Source organism: Mauremys reevesii, unplaced genomic scaffold (genome assembly GCF_016161935.1).
Source record: "Mauremys reevesii isolate NIE-2019 unplaced genomic scaffold, ASM1616193v1 Contig18, whole genome shotgun sequence".
Taxonomy (NCBI): Eukaryota; Metazoa; Chordata; order Testudines; family Geoemydidae; genus Mauremys; species Mauremys reevesii.
The window spans coordinates 765359-783275 of NW_024100804.1; the positions used below are offsets into that span (position 1 = coordinate 765359).

General features: G+C 68.6%; 1 protein-coding gene and 1 long non-coding RNA gene across 3 annotated transcripts; one reads left to right on the forward strand and one right to left on the reverse strand.

Moving 5' to 3' along the window:
- Positions 1 to 9620: 9620 nt before the first annotated feature.
- Positions 9621 to 14184, forward strand: LOC120393302 (zinc finger protein 345-like). The gene is made up of 5 exons (XM_039517829.1): positions 9621 to 9847; positions 10785 to 12491; positions 12845 to 13398; positions 13485 to 13546; positions 14091 to 14184. Exons 1-5 carry the CDS (start codon positions 9775 to 9777, stop codon positions 14182 to 14184), a joined length of 2490 nt encoding a protein of 829 aa, XP_039373763.1. The 5' UTR covers positions 9621 to 9774.
- Positions 14185 to 15584: 1400 nt separating this feature from the next.
- On the reverse strand, positions 15585 to 17897 carry LOC120393326. Of its 2 annotated transcripts, none has more exons than XR_005591994.1 (4): positions 17877 to 17897; positions 16507 to 16548; positions 16138 to 16176; positions 15585 to 15883 (listed from the first exon to the last, which is right to left on the reverse strand). It is a non-coding gene; the product is annotated as an uncharacterized LOC120393326 (long non-coding RNA). The 2 variants fall into 2 exon arrangements; XR_005591993.1 differs by lacking the exon at positions 17877 to 17897 and adding an exon at positions 16635 to 16646.
- Between the last annotated feature and the right edge of the window lie 20 nt (positions 17898 to 17917).

Below are 17917 nucleotides of genomic sequence, written 5' to 3' on the forward strand. Positions count from 1 at the left end.
CGATTCACCCAAGCGATCCTTCTCCTCCAGCTGGGCGATTCGCTGGTGTTTGGTGGAGCTCCCAATGCGCAGCCCCCTCTGCTTGCACAGCTCCACCAGGTCTCTCTTAAGGTGCTTAGCAAATATCTTCCTGCTGGCCCCTCGCCGGCCTGTGCTCTCAGCTTCCCACCGGTTCCAGGGAGACCCCTCATGCACCAGCCCTTCTTCAGGTCACCCCCTCTCTGCCAGGGTCGAGCTGCAGACTCCTCTGCCCCTGGGACTGCTCCTGCAATCCCCCCGGGGGACCCTGTTACTGCAAAGTCCTTCTCACTGGGCACACGCCCAGGGGTTAATCGCCTCCTGAGACCATCTCTCTCTGAATCGTCGGCCCACCTGGTCCCCGCCAAGCCTCCTTCACTTTACTACTCCCCAGTCACTTACTGCAAGCAGCGCCATTCACAGGGTGCAGTAGATCCCACCCCTACCACCAGTTGTCACGGAGTCCCCGGGCGCTGCTCTGGAGCTGCTCCCCACCAAGCCAGGCAGGACTCTGGGGAGCCTCCTCTCCCTCGGAGCAGCCTGTCTGCAGGGCAAGAAGCTCCCACGGCTTCACCTCCTGGGTCTCTCCTTGGAGCATTCAGCATCCTCTGCCCCTCCGTGCGCTTCGCACAGCGAGTCGCCCAGGCGGGGTCCTGGGGGGGCCTCAGGGTCCTGCCCCCCCACTTCGCAGTCAGACGTGACTCTCAGCCAGCCGGGGACACAGGTTTATTCGATGGCAGGAACACGGGCTAACACAGAGCTTGTAGGTACCGCGAACGGGACCCCCTTTAGTTAGGTCCATCTGGGGCCCCAGGGAGGCCACAGCCCCATTGAGAGGCCCGAGCCCCATCGGGGCTCCCCTCCATTTCCCAGGCAGTTTCCAAGCTGAAAAACTCGCCCCAGCCTCTCACTCCCCAGCCTTTTTCCAGCTCCCCAGCAGAGGTGTCCCCTGGCCTCTCCCCCCTTCCTGGGGTCTCACATTACCTGCTCAGGTCTCCTCCCTCCAGCCAGTCTCCCATCCCCCAGCGCAGATCGTCCTCCCAGGCTAACCCCCCCCGCTCAGCACCCACAGCCCCCAGTAAGAACAGGCCCAGTTCGTCACAGGTGGTTAAGGGGTTCCTGAGAGAGTCTCCCCCAAGGACCTTAGTGCTCCTGCACCAGACACCCAGCGCAGACCCTGGGCTGAGCCGCGGGGAGCTGGGTCTGTCCCGTGCCCTGGGGCAGCGCTGGTGGAGGGGGGGCACTATCTTAGCTCTGCGTTTCCTGTGCTGGTGTGGGGTGTTTCGCGGTTTGCAGAGTGTCGGGTTTCAACGTTCGAGGACAGGTGGCCCCGGGAGCAGCCTACACGCTCCTCTGCTGGGACACGGGGCCAAGGGCCCGGTGAGGGGCTGGGACACGGGGCCTTTCCCCTCCAGGGCGCGCAGGCCACAGGCTGGCCCCAGAGCTGGGGGTTACCCTGCTCCTGCCCTGAAGGGCTTAACCCAGCCCTGGGGGAAGGTTGTGGCTGGGAGCGGGAAGCGGCTGCAGCTGGGCCAGGCCCCAGCCGGCCTGGAGAAAGAGGCTGGGAGCCAGGAGCTCTGTGGTCTCCCTCTGCCTGTAAAGGGAGAAGGGCCTGGCTGCAGGGAGCTGGGGCAGGGTGCCGGGCCAGGCCTGGCCAGGGGAGCTCCAGCCTGGAAAGCCCCAGGCTGCGGCCTGGCATTGGGCTAACAGGTAGTGGGGGCTGCAGAGGGCAGCAGGTCCGACCCCCCCCTTGCCAGTGCTGACACTGCAGCCTGCCCCAGGGCGCGGGGGCGAGACGATGGCTGGCAGCAGCCTGACACTGAGGTGAGGTGGGGATAGTGGGTGGGGGTCCCCTGGGAGGGGAGACCCTGAGACTGAGGGGTTACTGCCAGGGGCAGCCCCCCAGTTAAAGGGGCACCGGGCCCAGGGAGGGACACGGGGGCCCAGAGGACAGGCGGATCACCGGCCTGCAGAGGGCGCTCCAGAGCTGGAACGAGCTAATTCCCGAGATCGACCAGCAGGAGGCGCCGCAGGGGTGAGTCCCCTCGTCTGCATGGCCCCCGACAGGGGCGGATTAGGGTTTTGTGGGGCTCCCCTTTGCCTGCAGCCCCCCCATGCTCCTGCCAGGGAGCGGGGTCAGGGCGTGGGCGGTGGCCCTGCTCCACCCCCACCCCGGCGCTCCAGCTGCTCCCGGCAGGACCGCCAGGCGAGCAGAGCGAGGAAACCCCCGCTCCGGGCAGGAGCTCTGGGCAGGCAGGCGGAGCAGGTCGGGGAGGGGGACACATTTTTCTGGGCCCCCCAGTTGGCTGGAGCCCCTGGGCATGGGCCCCATTTGCCCATTGGCTAATCTGCCACTGGCCCCAGAGGGGGGTGGGGGGTGGAACTGGCCAGCTGAGGGGGCGAGAAAAGGCCTTTCCCTTTAGGGGGCACCCGCCCCAGGGCAGGGACTGGCTGGCTCGGGGGTCAGGGAATGGCCAATCCATGCATCAGATCTGTCACCCCGTCAGGACCCACTCGGACGCTGCTGTGAGCGTGTCAGTTCTCAGCTCCCCGCTGGGTTTGGGGGCCGACCCCCTCAGCCCGCGCCATACTCAGCCCTCGCCTGCATCCTTACCCGCTCTGCTCATCACACGGATGGAGTCAGCCAGGGAGCCATGGATCAGCAGCTCCAGGTCCTGCCACTGCTTCGGGGTCAGGCCCTGCTGGGCCCAGGGCTGCAGGAAGCGGATCTCGCAGGTGCTGCAGGCCAGGGAGTGGGTCTCCAGGTCGCCCAGCAGGGCCATCCCCGCCATGTCCGTGGAGCTGGCGTTGTGGAAGACGGTGGTTTGGAGCAGCCGGAGGGTGAGAGACGCTGTGGGGAGAGATGGGGAGGCTGGGGGCGGGGAGGATGGAGCTGGTGGGGAGGATGGAGCAGGGTGGGGAACACGATGAATCAGTCCCAGTCTCCTGAGCACCCCTCATCCCTGGCATCAGGTCTCTCCCTGCCGAACCCATCTCCCCCTGCACCCCACTCTGACCCTACGATGACATCCCCTACCCCCAGTAGTGAAAAGACCCAGGTGGGGGGTCCCCACTTACCAGCCAGGGCCCCCCAAGCCCAGGAGAGGAGCAGAGGCAGCTGCATCCTGGCCGGGGATCTGAGCTGTGCCGGGGTTGGGGCCGCAGGACGAGGGGCTGGGGTCACCCATATGTTCTCGGTTCTGCTCCGGACCACACGTCTCGTCAAACTTCTGCCTTTGTCTGGCTCTGCTCCCCTCAGCCCCGGGCCAATCAGGGCAGGAGCAGAGGGGTGATCAGGTCCCAGGCTCACCTCAGTGGCGTGAGAGCAGCAAGGTGGGGGGCCAGATGGAGCACAAACAGGATCTGGTCCAGGAGCTGACGCCCGCTGATCCACTCAGGAATAGCGACCGCCATCTAGTTACACGACATCGGGGGGAGGGAGGGAGGGGCCCACCCAGGGCTGCTGTGACCACCAGATGCACTAGGCGGCCGCCTGGGGCACCAAGATTTGGGGGTGCCCAAAGCGCAGCAGCCAGCTGAGCGCAGGGCTCTGTGGGTGACCCTATTGCCCCAGCCGGGGGGACGGGAAGTGCCGCCCTGGGTTCCCTGCTGGAGTCGCGGTGGTTAGGTCTGGACACCTGCAGCTTTACTGAGTGACCAAGACACGGCTCCAATCTCCCATTGGCCTTTGGGTCAGGCCTGGAGGACGGAGCGCCCGTCCCCAGATTAATTGGTTACAAACGCTTTGGGGCAGAGAAGAGAGCCAGGGCCTGCTCCCCAAATAACCTGGCCATGGCCCCATTGCTGCAGGGGAGAGTCCAAGGGGAAAGCAGCAGCTCACCTCCCTCCTCCCAACGCTGTACCCGGGGGGAAGCCGGCAGCAGGATGCAGTGGAAATGGGACAGACCTGGGCCTGGGCAGAACCTGGGTTCTGGGCCCAGCTCTGACACTGACTTACTGTGTCATCTCGGGCAAGTCAGGGTGGCTCCGTGCCTCAGTTTCCCCACCTGTAATACGAGTATAATGAAACGTTCCTGCTTTTGAGGTCTATGGATATAGCCTGCTACATACATGCTCTGCGGGGGAGCAGCCACCCCCGGAGCGGGTCATTGCAGAAAGGGGAACTACACAGACACAAGGAAGCTCGTTACACGGAAATCGAAAGGCGCAGTCCCAAAACCGAGGTGCCTGCAAGCTGCATGGAAACCTGTTTGAAACGCCGGACTCACGGCTTCAATTCAATGTGTGTCCCAAAGCAAAACCCACGGGAAGAGGCCCCAAAAGAGCCACCGTGGCTGGCTGACAAAGTAAAGGAAGCAGCGAGAGGCAAAAAGGCCCCTTTAAACAGTGGAAGTTAAATCCTGGTGAGGAAAATAGAAAGGAGCAAAAACTCTGGCAAGTGAGGTGTGAAAATACAATTAGGGAGGCCAAAAAAGAATGTGCAGAACAGCTGGCGAAAGATTCAAAGACCATCACAGGCAGGAGGCGAGGCAAAGGCTCAGTGGGGCCAATGGCCAGTCGAGGCGTGAAAGGAGCACTCAAGGACGAGGCCATTGCAGAAAAGCTGATTGAATTCTCTGCACTGGTCTTCACTGCAGAAGAGGTGAGGGAGATCCCCACACCTGAGCTGTTCTTGTGAGGTGGCAGATCGGAGGAGCTGTCCCAGATTGAGGTCCCCTTAGAGGAGGGTTTGGAACAAACTGATAAACTAAACAGTAATAAGTGACTCCCCAGGACCAGATGGTATCACCCAAGAGGTCGGAAGGAACTCAAATGTCAAATTGCAGAACTACTAACTGTGGTATGTAGCCTGCATTTAAACCCGCTTCTGTACCAGGTGACTGGAGAAGAGCTGCTGTGACACTAATTTTTAAAGGGCTCCAGAGGTGATCTTGGCAGTTACAGGCCAGGAAACCCAACTTCAGTGCCGGGCAAACTGGCTGAAACTCTAGTGAAGAGCAGAATTATCAGACACCCAGATGAACACGAGTTGTTGTGTTTGTAAAGGGAAATCAGGCCTCACCCATCTACTAGAATTCTTTGTGGGGGTCAACAAGCACGTGGACAAGGGGGATGTGGTGGATATAGTGGACTTAGACTTTCAGAAAGCCCTTGACAAGGTCCCTCAGCAAAGACTCTTCAGCAAAGTAAACTGTCATGGAGTAAGAGGGAAGGTGTCTCATGGATCGGTAACTGGTTACAAGAGGAAACACAGGGTAGGAATAACTGGTCAGTTTTCAGAACGGAGAGAGGTAAATAGTGGTGTCCCCAGGGGTCTGTACTGGGCCCAGTCCTGTTCAACATATTCCTAAATGATCTGAAAAAAGGGGTGAACAGTGAGGGGGCAAAATTTGCAGATGATACAAAACTCCTCAAGATAGTTAAGTCCCAGGCAGACTGTGAAGAGCTACAGAGGGATCTCACAACACTGGGTGACTGGGCAGCAAACTGGCAGATGAAATTCAGTGTTGATCAATGCAAAGCGATGCACGTGGGAAAACATCCTCCCAGTACCATGCATACAAAACGATGGGGTCTGAATTGGCTGTTCCCATTCCAGAAAGATCTTGGAGTCATTGTAGATGAGGGGTGAAAACATTATCTAAGTTGTATCCGTTCTCTGAGAACATCCACTCAATGTGCAGCGGCAGCCAAACAAGCGACCAGGATGTTGGGAACCGTTACAAAAGGGACAGATAATACGACATGTTGCCTCTATATAAATCCATGGGACGTCCACACCTTGAAAACTGCGTGCGGATGTGGTCACCCCCCATCTCAAACAGGATCTGTTGGGATTGGAAAAGGTTCAGAAAAGGGGAACAGAAATGATGAGGGGTCTGGAACAGCTGCTGTGTGAGGAGAGATTCATAAGACTGGGACTTTTCAGCTTGGAAAAGAGACGGCTAAGGGGGGATAGGATCGAGATCTATAAAATCATGGCGGGTGTGGAGAAAGCAGATAAGGACGTGTTTGTTCTTTACTCCTTCTAACACAAGAACTGGGGGTCACCCAACGAAATGAACAGGAACACAAGGCCGTATTTCCCCACACAGCGCACAGTCGGGCTGCGGGACTCCTCGCCAGGGGATGTCGTGATGCCAAGACTATAGCAGGGTTTAAAAGAACACGGTGAGTTCCTGGAGGCCGGGCCCATCAATGGCGATTAGCCGGGAGGGGCAGGGGTGCAACCCCCTGCTCCGGGTGTCCCTGGCCTCTGACTGTCAGAAGCTGGGACTGGACAACAGGGGATGGATCCAGGGCCGTCCTTACCCGTATGCAGCTGCGTAGGGCACCAGGAAACGTGGGGCACCCCTGCCCCACCCCTTCCCCAAGGCCCCCCCCGCTCTGCCCCACCCCGAGGACTGCAGCAGGGCCGGCGGGAAGTGCAGCGACCTGGCCCGAGCCGCGCCGCCGGTGAGTGCTGGGGGTGGGTTCCCCCCTCCCCCCCAAGCCAGCCCCCACCCCCACGGAGGCCTCCCCCTCCCCCGCGGGGAGCCGCATAGGGCCCAGACTAGCTAGGGACGGCCCTGGATGGGTCACTGCATGAGTCCCTGCTCTGTTCATTCCCTCGGGGGCCCCTGGCTCCAGGCACGGTCGGCAGGCAGGACACTGGGCCGGACGGACCTTTGCTCTGACCCGGTGTGGCCGTTCCTATGCGCTTCAGTCCTCCTGTGCGCCAGGGCTGGGGTCACATGGGTTTGTTATTGTAGGGTTGCTCACAGGTGCCGGGGCGGCAGTCACACAGGAGTGTTATCGGTCACAGTTTAGCCCCCATGTAGGGGGCGGCTGTTCTATGGGGCAGGGACGTCCCCGATTGCTCAGCGTCCTTTCCCCACTTCTGCCCCACAGCGGAAGCTGCTTTTCGCCCCAATTCATCCCACAGGGGTTGGGCTCTTCCCAAAGCCCGTTGCTGGGGGCAGGGCAGGGCTGGGCGAGGGGCCCTGCCTGCCTCAGGGTCCCCTATTTCCTCCAGCCCCGAGCGAGTGAGCAGGCGGGTGGCCCCGCAGCAGGGGGCGCAGTCCCCCTGGGGGACCCCCCGTCACGACAGCCCCACTGGGCCGGCCCGCGGGAGGGAGGGCAGGGGCCGGGCAGTGACAGCCCCACTGGGCCGGCCCGTGGGAGGAGGAGGGCAGGGGCCGGCCCGCGGGAGGAGGGCAGGGGCCAGGCAGTGACAGCCCCACGGGGCCGGCCCGCGGGAGGGAGGGCAGGGGCTGGGCAGTGACAGCCCCACGGGGCCGGCCCGCGGGAGGGAGGGCAGGGGGCCGGGCAGTGACAGCCCCACTGGGCCGGCCCGCGGGAGGGAGGGCAGGGGCCGGCCCGGGAGGGAGGGCCGGGGGCCGGGCAGTGACAGCCCCACGGGGCCGGCCCGGGGGCGGCCGGGCCGGGGGCCGGCCTGCGGGTGGAAGGGAGGGCAGGGGGCCGGCCCGCGGGAGGGAGGGAGGGCAGGGGGCCGACCCGCGGGAGGGACGGCAGGGGCTGGGCAGGGACAGCCCCACTGGGCCGGCCCGTGGGAGGGAGGGCAGGGGGCCGGGCAGTGACAGCCCCACGGGGCCGGCCCGCGGGAGGGAGGGCAGGGGGCCAGCCCAGTGACAGTGGCGGTTGCAGCCCCTGGACAGAGGGAAGGGGCCGCAGGCCGGTGGCACAGGTGAGCAGTCCTGGACGAACAGTCGTGAACCCTCGGCGTCCATTGTGGTTACTGGCTGGTGTCTGTCACGCCGAGGGCTGGTCTGTGAGGCTGCCGGGGACTAGACCTGGCGGATGGAAACCCCGGGCAGTGGTGGGAGCTCAAGGGACCCTTTGAACCCATGGGACATTTTAAAGAGCGGTGGGTTTCCCGGGGGTCCCTAGGGAGGGGTGGGCGTCAACTCCCCGGGGGCAGCCAGAACTCGGCCTGCCGCGCGGCGCGAGCGGGAGGGGACGGTGCTCTGCGGCGCCTGGCGCACCAGGACAGGCCCGGAGACCCAGACTGGCCAGGGGCCGGCGACGCGCAGCCCACGGGGCTTGGGGGACAGAAAACACCGGGGTGGGGTTCGCAGGACTGGGCCTGGCCAGGGCTGGGGCGTCTTGGCCAAAAGCCACGGCCCACATCGGTCACTGGTTGCACATTTTGCTTGTGCGACCCACCGGTCGGCACGTGTGTGCGCGTGTGCACGGGTGGGTGTGTGTGCACGGGTGTGTGTGTGTGCATGGGTGTGTGTGTGTGCATGGACACGTGTGTGCGTGTGAGTGTGTGTGCATGGACACGTGTGTGCGTGCGCACATGCACCTCCCGCTCTGTGCCCGGTGCCCAGTGGCCTTGTCTTCAGCTGCCTGAGTGTGCCGAGAGCCTGAGCCCATCCCTGGGGGGGGCTGCCCTGAGTGTGACCGACAGGGACCCTGCCTGAGTGTGCGGAGAGCCTGAGCCCGTCACTGGGGAGGGGGGGCTGAGCCCGTCCCTGGGGGGGTTGGGGGGAGCTGAGCCCATTGGGGGGGGGATGATTTCCCCCCGTGGGGGGCGGCTCTGAACCGAGCAACAGCAGCAGCATTTTCTGCCCTGCCCGGAGCAGCTGCGCCCCCCCGCCCGGCAGCGGCGGGCCCGGGGGCGGGTCCATGTCCCCCCCCATCCCGGGGCCTCTCCCCGCCCCGCCCCCCCGGGGGTTGGGCTTCCTGGGTCAGCGCCGCTGCTGCGTCCGCGCCCGGCCCCGCTGCTGCTCCCGGCCCGGGCGGGAGCCGGGGCCGCGCTGGGCTGGAGCCGCCCTGGGCCGGCAGCGCCGTGCTCCGCCGGGGGAGGGAGCTGCTGCGCCGGGCCGGCCGGTGCGGGTGGGGCGGGGCCGGGGCGGGCGGGGGGCGCTGCGGGACCACGGGGGGGGAGGAGGGGGATGGGGGGCAGTGCGGGAGGGGCCGGGCCGGGGCGCTGTGGGACCGTGGGGGTGGAGGGCGGGGTGAGGGGATGGGGGCTGGAAGGGGGGAGGGCAGGAGGGGATGGGGGGCAGTGAGGGAGGGGCCGGGCCAGGCGCTGCAGGACCGCGGTGGGGGCGGGAGGAAGTGGGGCGCTGACCCCATCCAGCCATGGGGCAGGAGCAGCCCCGGGCAGGGGGTGAGTAAGATCCTAACATCCCACAGCCCCCGGTCCTCCCAGAGCCCCCGCATCCCCACCCCACCCTGGGTGTCTGTAGTGGGGACAGTGAGACCCCAGGGACTGTGGTACCCCTGGGGTGGTATCCCCTCCCTGCCCCAGTCAGCCCCACGAGCCCATCCCGCCCGGTATCCTGCCCCCAGTCAGCCCCACGAGCCCATCCCGCCCGGTATCCTGCCCCCTCCTGCCCCCAGTCAGCCCCAGGGGTCCATCCCGCCTGGTATCCTGCCCCCTCCCTGCCCCCCAGGTCACCCCACGGCCCATTCCGCCTGGTATCCTGCCCCCTCCCTGCCCCCCAGGTCACCCCACGGCCCATCCCGCCTGGTATCCTGCCCCCTCCTGCCCCCAGGTCACCCCACGGCCCATCCCGCCTGGTATCCTGCCCCGGGTCAGCCCCAGGGGTCCATCCCGCCTGGTATCCTGCCCCCTCCCAGCCCCCCAGGTCACCCCACGGCCCATCCCGCCCGGTATCCTGCCCCCCGGGTCAGGCCCCGTCCCCCGGAGCAGGCCGGGGCTGGGTTCAAGTCTTGGGCCGTTCCCTGTAGCCGATATTCTCCTGCCGCGTCGCACGCCCTGATCTCGCCTGTCCCGGCCCCCGAGCAGGATTTCTGATCCCTGGGCCGGACGCGCTCTCCTGGATGGAGCGAGGGGCAGAGCCGGGGGTCCCGGGTCCCCGGGGCGCTGAGGAGACCCCGAGAGACGCCCGCACAGGTGAGGAGTCGCTTAAACCGGCTCAGAAATCCCCCCCCCCCCCGGCTTCCTGGGGCCTTTAAATCCTGGGCAGTAACAGAAGGGGCTTTACGGGCCCCCGCGCGTGTCCTGGTTTCACAACCTCCATTTTGTGTGTGTTCCTGGCTACTTAGAGTCTGTCTGTCCCTGTCTGTGTGTCTGTCCAGAGACCTCTGTCCCTGTCTGTGTGTCTGTCCCTGGAGGCTGTTTTCAGGCCTAGAAGCGCTGGGATCAGGCCCCACAGCCAGCCCGGGCTGGGTCCTGACTACACCCCCGCGTCCGTCTGTCCCACTGTCCCTCTGCCCCCCAGCTCCGGGGCTGCCTCGGCTGCTGCTCAGAGCTTGCCCGGTCTCTTTGCCCCCTTGGGAGGCGCTGAGCAGCAGCAGAGGCCCTGGGTCCATGTCTGCAGGCTCAGGAAGGCAGCACAGCGAGCTGGCTCAGACGCTAGCGGTGGAATCCTGGGGGGGTTCCTGGCTCCGGATCCTCCCCGACCAGGCCCCGATTCCCCACGGCGAGGGGATAATTCCTGCGTTGAGCTCTCTGGTTTGTTCCCTTTTCCGAGCAGGGACGGCTGGGGTCTGAATCCCTCTCTCTGTCCCACGGGGCTCCGGGGGGTTCACAGAGAGACCTGGGACCGAGCCGAGAGCTTCGCTTCACCGAGGACGGGAAACCCCCCATCTCCCCTGGGAACCCGCGAACTAGGGAGAAAACGACAGCACAGGAGGGAGTAAATGAGAGGATGGGACGCGGAGGCTGTGCTGAGCGCACGCCAGGGCAGTCAGTGCCGGGTTACCCTGCGGCTGTGCGAGACCCCCCCTGTCAGAGTGAAAATACAGCTCAGCAGTTACTAAACCCTGCGGGGGGGGGGGGGGGGATGTTCCGCACCGTGAGAACGCTGACCGAGATCCTTTCCCCGCAGGCGATGGGCCGGCCAGCGAGGCCGAGGAGGGGGATCCCCAGCCAGCGGGGCCACACGGGATGGTACCGGGACGACCCCAGGAGAGTGATCTGCCCAGCCCAGGTGTCTGCGAGCGCCGGCGGGAAAACCCTGCTGGGGAGAGAGACGCGGACCCGACTCCCCGCGGGGCAGGCGACGAGGGGCTGAACGAATCCACGATCCGGGCGGCGGAGACGCCCCGCAGCTCTGCCCCGGCTCCCTGCAGCTCTGCCCTGGTGCTGAACGAATCCATGATCCGGGCGGCGGGGACGCCCCACAGCTCTGCCCCGGCTCCCCGCGGGGCCGGCGAGGGGCTGAACGAATCCACAGTCCAGCCGGTGGGGACACCCCGCAGCTCTGCCCCGGCTCCCCGCAGCTCTGCCCTGGCGCTGAATGAATCCACGATCCAGCCGGTGGGGATGCCCCACAGCTCTGCCCCGGCTCCCCGCGGGGCCGGCGAGGGGCTGAACGAATCCACGATCCAGCTGGTGGGGATGCCCCACAGCTCTGCCCCGGCTCCCTGCGGGGCCGGCGAGGGGCTGAACAAATCCACGATCCGGCCGGCAGGGACGCCCCACAGCTGTGCCCCAGCGCCCCAGCCGGGGATCGGCGCCCCAGCGAGACCGGCCGGGCCCCCGGCCCCCGGGCGGCAGTACGCCTGTCCCGAGTGCGGCCGGGCCTTCGGGCAGAGCTCCCACCTGACGCAGCACCTGCGGATCCACACGGGCGAGCGGCCCTACGTCTGCCCCGACTGCGGCCGGGCCTTCAGCGCCAGCTCCAACTTCCTGGCGCACCGGCGCACCCACACGGGCGAGAAGCCCTACGACTGCTCCGTGTGCGGGCGCAGCTTCCGCGCCAGCTCCACCCTGCAGCGGCACCGGCGCCTGCACACGGGCGAGCGCCCCTACCGCTGCGGGCACTGCGGCCGCGCCTTCTCCCAGAGCTCCTCGCTGGCCAAGCACCGGCGCCTGCACACGGGCGAGCGCCCCTACCGCTGCGGCCAGTGCGGGGAGGCCTTCGCCGTGCAGTCGGGGCTGGCCGCCCACCGGAGCCGGCACACGGGCGAGCGCCCCTTCGCCTGCCCCGACTGCGGCAAGGGCTTCCGGCGCAGCTCCGACCTGGTGCAGCACCAGCGCGCCCACACCGGGGAGCGGCCCTTCCGCTGCGGCCAGTGCGGCGCCGGCTTCAACCTGGCCTCCACCCTGGTCAACCACCAGCGCAGCCACACCGGGGAGCGGCCCTACCGCTGCCAGCGCTGCGGGGCCAGCTTCGCCCGCAGCTCCACCCTGGCGCGCCACCGGCGGGGCCACGGGCCCGAGGGCGCCGGGCGGCAGGAGGCAGAGCCCGGCCCCCAGAATCAGGGCTCCTGCCCCCTGCCCCAGCAGGGCCCCCTGGGTCACAGCTCAGAGCCCCTCTCTGGCCAGGACACCCTCACCCAGCAGGGCCCCCTGCGTCACGGGTCAGCTCCTGCCCCCCGGCAGCCCCCCACGGGTCACGAGTCAGAGCCTGCCCCAGGAACCCCACGGGTCATGGGTCAGAGCCTGCCCCCCGGCAGCCCCCCACGGGTCACGAGTCAGATTCTGCCCCCCAGGAACCCCCCACGGGTCATGGGGCTGAGCCTGCCCCCCGGCAGCCCCCACCGGGTCCCCAGTCAGATCCTGCCCCCCAGGAACCCCCCACGGGTCATGGGTCAGAGCCTGCCCCCCAGCAGCCCCCCATGGGTCACGAGTCAGATCCTGCCCCCCAGGAACCCCCCACGGGTCATGGGTCAGAGCCTGCCCCCCGGCAGCCCCAACGGGTCACGAGTCAGATCCTGCCCCCCAGGAACCCCCCACGGGTCATGGGTCAGAGCCTGCCCCCCGGCAGCCCCCAACGGGTCAGGGGTCAGAGCCTGCCCCCCATCAGGGTCCCCTGAGCCAGGGCCCCATGGGTCACAGGTCAGATCCTGCCCCGCAGCAGAACCCCCTGAGTCAGGGCACCATAGATCAGGGCCCGGCCCCCCAGCCTGGCACTCTGGGTCATGGGTCAGAGCCTGCCCCCAGGAGGCCCCCAGCTCGGCCCCGCCCCCAGCCCGGCGGCGCCCTACCCGTGCCTGGTGTGCGGGAAGCGGTTCTCCGCAGCTCCAACCTGGTGGCCCACCAGCGGATCCACGGGCGACAAGCCCTTCCGGTGCCCGGAGCGGGCGCGGCTTCCTGCGCGCTCCAACCTGCGGACGCACCGGCGCCTGCACCCGGGCGAGCGCCCCTACCCCTGCCCCGAGTGTGGCAAGCGCGTCGGCGACACCTCCGTGCTGGTCAAGCACCAGCGCATCCCCACGGGCGAGCGCCCGCACCGCTGCCCCGACTGCCCCCGCCGCTTCAGCCAGGCCTCGGACCTGGTGGCCCACCGGCGGGTGCACACGGGCGAGAAGCCCTACGTCTGCGCCGAGTGCGGGCGCGGCTTCAGCCGCAGCTCCAACCTGCTGACGCACCGGCGGCTGCACCGCGGCGAGCGCCCCTACCCCTGCCCCCCGTGCGGCAAGAGCTTCGGCCAGAGCTCCGACCTGCTGCAGCACCAGCGCACCCACGGGCGGCGCCCCGCGCCTGCGCCCAGTGCGGCAAGGCCTTCAGCAAGGGCTCCACCTCACCGGGCACCAGCGCATCCACACGGCGGCGGCCCTTCGCCTGCCCTGCCTGCTGCAAGCGCTTCCGGCACAGCTCCCACCTGACGGCCCACCTGCGGGTGCACGCGCGGGCGCGGCCGCTGTGAGCCGGAGCCCCCGCCCTGCCCCCGGCCCTGCCCCCTGGCCCTGCCCCCCAGCTCCCACCTGCGGGTGCACGCCCGGGCGGCCGCTGTGAGCTGGAGACCCTGGCTCTGCCCCGGCCCCTACCCCTGCTCCCACCTGCGGGTGCGTGGCGCGGCCGCTGTGAGCTGGAGACCCTGCCCTGGCCCCCGGCCCGGCCCCCCCCCTCTGCAGGCACCCACTGTGCGTGCGCGCGGGCGCGGCCCGGCCCTGCCCCGGCCCTGCCGGCCCTGCCCTGGGCCCTACCTTGCACGCCCGCCCGGCGCGAGTAGGACCCGGCTCTGCCCCGGCCCTGCCCCCCGGCTCCCACCTGCGGGTGCATGCGCGGGCGCCGCTGTGAGCTGGAGACCCGGCCCTGCCCCAGCCCTGCCCCCAGCCCTGCCCCGGCTCCCACCTGCGGGTGCACGCGCGGCGCTGTGAGCCGAGCCCTGGCCCTGCCCCGGCCCTGCCCCTGGCTCTGCCTCCCAGCCCTGCCCCTGGCCCTGCCCCCCGGCTCCCACCTACAGGTGCACGCCCGGGCGCAACCGCTGTGAGCCGGAGCCCCTGGCCCTGCCCCCCGGCTCCCACCTGCGGGTGCACGCGCGGGCGCGGCCGCTGTGAGCCGGAGCCCCCCGCCCTGCCCCCCGGCCCTGACCCATGGCTCCCACCTGCGGGTGCATGCCACGGAGCGCCCGCTGTGAGCCGGAGCCCCCGGCCCTGGCCCCTGGCCCTGCCCCCCGGCTCCCACCTGCGGGTGCACGCGCGGGAGCGGCCGCTGTGAGCCGGAGCCCCCGGCTCTGCCCCTGGCTCTGCCCCCTGGCCCTGGCCCCCGGCCCTGGCCCCCGGCTGCGAAGGGAGTGGGGGCTGGTGGGTTAAAGCTGGGGGGGGGGGCAGAGAGCCTGAACCCGGTGCTATGAGGGGCGGGGCTGCCCTGAGTGTGCAGAGCCCGAACCCGGTGCTGCCCTGAGTGCGACGCTGCCTGAGTCTGCACAGAGCCTGAGCCTGTCGCTGGGGGGGGTGGGAACTCCTGCCCCCCTGCTTGGCCGCAGTAACGGGGCTTTCCCTGGTCCCCTGGGGTGCCGTGGGGGGGCCCGGGGTGTGGGGCGGGGGCTGGTCAGCGCTCGGCTGTGCTGAAGGGTCGCAGGGAGCGGCTGAGTGCGCAGGCCCCTGGGTGGCGATTCGCACCCAGCCCCACGGCAGCGTGTTCCCCACCAGGGAGTCTGCGCAAAGGGGTTTCCAGCGGGGCGGGGATTCTGTTGATTTTCCCCTTGTGTAAATAAATGTGATGTGCAGAATTCAGCTCCGGAGTCGGGCTCCTGACTGGTGAACATGGAGCCTGCCGGGGGCGGGGAACGGGACACGGGGCCTGTCCCCTGGGGGGCGCCGGCTCCCACCCGGCCCCGGGGCAGGGACTGGCTGGCTCCGGGAGTGGGGCAGGGGCCTGTCCCCTCTGGGGGTCGCTGGCTCTGATCCGGCCCCGGGGCGGCGAACGGGACAGGGGGCCTGTCCCCTCTGGGGGGCGCCGGCTCCAGGGCGGGGACTGGCTGGCTCAGGGGGTGGGAATGGGGCAGGGCCTGTCCCCTCTGGGGGGCGCCGGCTCCCATCCGGCCCCAGGGCAGGGACTGGCTGGCTCAGGGGGGCGGGGAATGGGGCAGGGCCTGTCCCCTCTGGGGGGCGCCGGCTCCCATCCGGCCCCAGGGCAGGGACTGGCTGGCTCAGGGGGGCGGGGAATGGGGCCAGGGCCTGTCCCCTCTGGGGGTCGCTGGCTCTGATCCGGCCCCGGGCAGGGAATGGGGCCAGGGCTAGTCCCCTCTGGGGGTCGCTGGCTCTGATCTGGCCATGGGGCAGGGGCCTGTCCCCTCTGGGGGTCGCTGGCTCTGATCTGGCCCCGGGGCAGGGAATGGGGCCAGGGCCTGTCCCCTCTGGGGTGCCGGTTCTGCGACTCCACCAGCCCCTGGGGCTTTGCTGCCGGGGGTTGTTTCCCCGCCCAGCCCTGGCGCTGGGGGAGGCACCGACACGGGTGACGATTACAACGGTTCTTTATGATCATATTGCAGCAGTGGCCCGGCCTCGGGTGCTCGGCGCTGCACGGCCAGCGAGGGAAAGGGGCCATTTCCCACGGCCCTTCGCTCCCTGCCTGGGCGTGCGGCCCTGGGTGGGGGGCGCGGGGGGAGACAGTGAACCGGGGGGCTGGGGGCAGAAATCAATTGACAATCAGTGGGGCCCCCAGGTTCTCAAGGGCCAGGCGACGTTTCCGACTCAGTTCACGTGTCCAGCCTTGGGTGGCCAGGAACCCAGGCGTCCGGGTGGAAAATCCGGCCTGGGGGAAAAACAAGGGAATGAGAGAAGGGGCCGGAGGGGGGGGTGGAGGGAAAACCTGCTGGGGTCGGTAAAGGCATTAGCTGGGGGTCACCCCCCCCGAAACCCCCCTGGGGGGCGGGAGGGGCGGACTGGGAGCTGGGGAAGTCAGGGCTGCAGTACCTGCTGTGGCCACGGGGGGGCGGACCTGCTCCCCCAGAAATCCCCAGGTGCGGAGCGGGGGCTGTGATGGGGGGCGGGGGGCGCTGCACTTACCAGACCCATGGGATCAGCTGTCTTCGGGCACCTCTTCCTCTGGGGGAGGAGAAGGGGGGCAGGTTACTCAGTGCCTGGGGGTGGGGTGCATCTCCCAGCCCGGGGTCAAGGGGGTTTGCGGGGTGGGGGGATGCCCCAAGGGGGAAGGGGCCCCGGGGGGGGGGCTCCCAGGGGCAGGTCTCCCAGGGGGACGGGGGTGCCGGGGGGTGGGGCAGGGCCGTCCTGGGGTGGCGCCCCAGGGGGAGGGGGCCCCAGCAGGTGTAGCCCCAACAGGGAGGGGGCAGGGGGCTCCCGGAGGGGTATCCTGGGGGAGACCCAGGGCATATCCCCCAGGACCCCACTCCCTGTCTGAGGGGGGGGGGGTCTCACCTGAGGCCAGGCCCAGTCGGGACTGTCCCAGCTTCCAGCGAGCTGCAGAGACACAAGCGGTGGGGGGGGTCAGGAGACGAGTTGTGCCCGTTCTCAGCCCAGCTGCGCCCCCGCCCGCCCCCCCTTACCTCGCCTCCTGCAGCAGCGCCCCCGCCAGGCCGGCCAGGCCCCCAGCACCCCCAGAGTCGCCCTGGCCACGGTCCAGGGAGACGCCCTCCGAGAGGCAGGCTCCTGGAGGCTGGGAGCTGGAGGCTGGGACAGAGCCATGGGGAGAACGGTTAGAAATTGGGGTGGGAGGCTCCAGCGCGGGGTGCTGGCAGGGCTGTGGGGGCAGGGGCAGTGGGGAGGGGGGGGGATCCCGGTGGCAGGGCAGTGGGGGAAGGGGGCGCTGGGGGTCTCTGGGGATCCCAGTGGCAGGGCTGTGGGGAAGGGGCGCTGGGGGTCTCTGGGGATCCCAGTGGCAGGGCAGTGGGAAGGGGCGCTGGGAGGTCTCTGGGGGGATCCCGGTGGCAGGGCAGTGGGGAAGGGGCGCTGGGGTCTCTGGGGATCCCGGTGGCAGGGCTGTGGGGAAGGGGTGCTGGGGGCACTGGGGATCCCAGTGGCAGGGCAGTGGGGGAAGGGGCGCTGGGGGTGCTGGGGATCCCAGTGGCAGGGCAGTGGGGAAGGGGGCGCTGGGGTCTCTGGGGATCCCAGTGGCAGGGCAGTGGGGGAAGGGGCGCTGAGGGTCTCTGGGGATCCCAGTGGCAGGGCAGTGGGGAAGGGGCGCTGGGGTCTCTGGGGATCCCAGTGGCAGGGCAGTGGGGGGAAGGGGTGCTGGGGGGTCTCTGGGGGAATCCCGGTGGCAGGGCAGTGGGGGAAGGGGGCGCTGGGGGTCTCTGGGGATCCCAGTGGCAGGGCAGTGGGAAGGGGTGCTGGGGTCTCTGGGGATCCCAGTGGCAGGGCAGTGGGGAAGGGGTGCTGGGGGCACTGGGGATCCCAGTGGCAGGGCAGTGGGGAAGGGGGCGCTGGGGTCTCTGGGGATCCCGGTGGCAGGGCAGTGGGGAAGGGGGCGCTGGGGGTGCTGGGGATCCCAGTGGCAGGGCAGTGGGGAAGGGTCTCTGGTGGGTCTCTGGGGATCCCGGTGGCAGGGCAGTGGGAAGGGGCGCTGGGGGTCTCTGGGGATCCCAGTGGCAGGGCAGTGGGGAAGGGGTGCTGGGGGTCTCTGGGGGGATCCCAGTGGCAGGGCAGTGGGGGAAGGGGGCGCTGGTGGTCTCTGGGGGGATCCCCGTGGCCGGGCGGTGGGGGAAGGGGAGCTGGGGGGCTATGGGGGGAGCCCCGTGGCAGGGGCGTGGGGGCAGGGGGGGCGGGGGGGGGTCTGGGGGGGCACTTACCCCACGCAGTCTCCAGCGGCGTCTCCAGGTCCCCGTGCCTG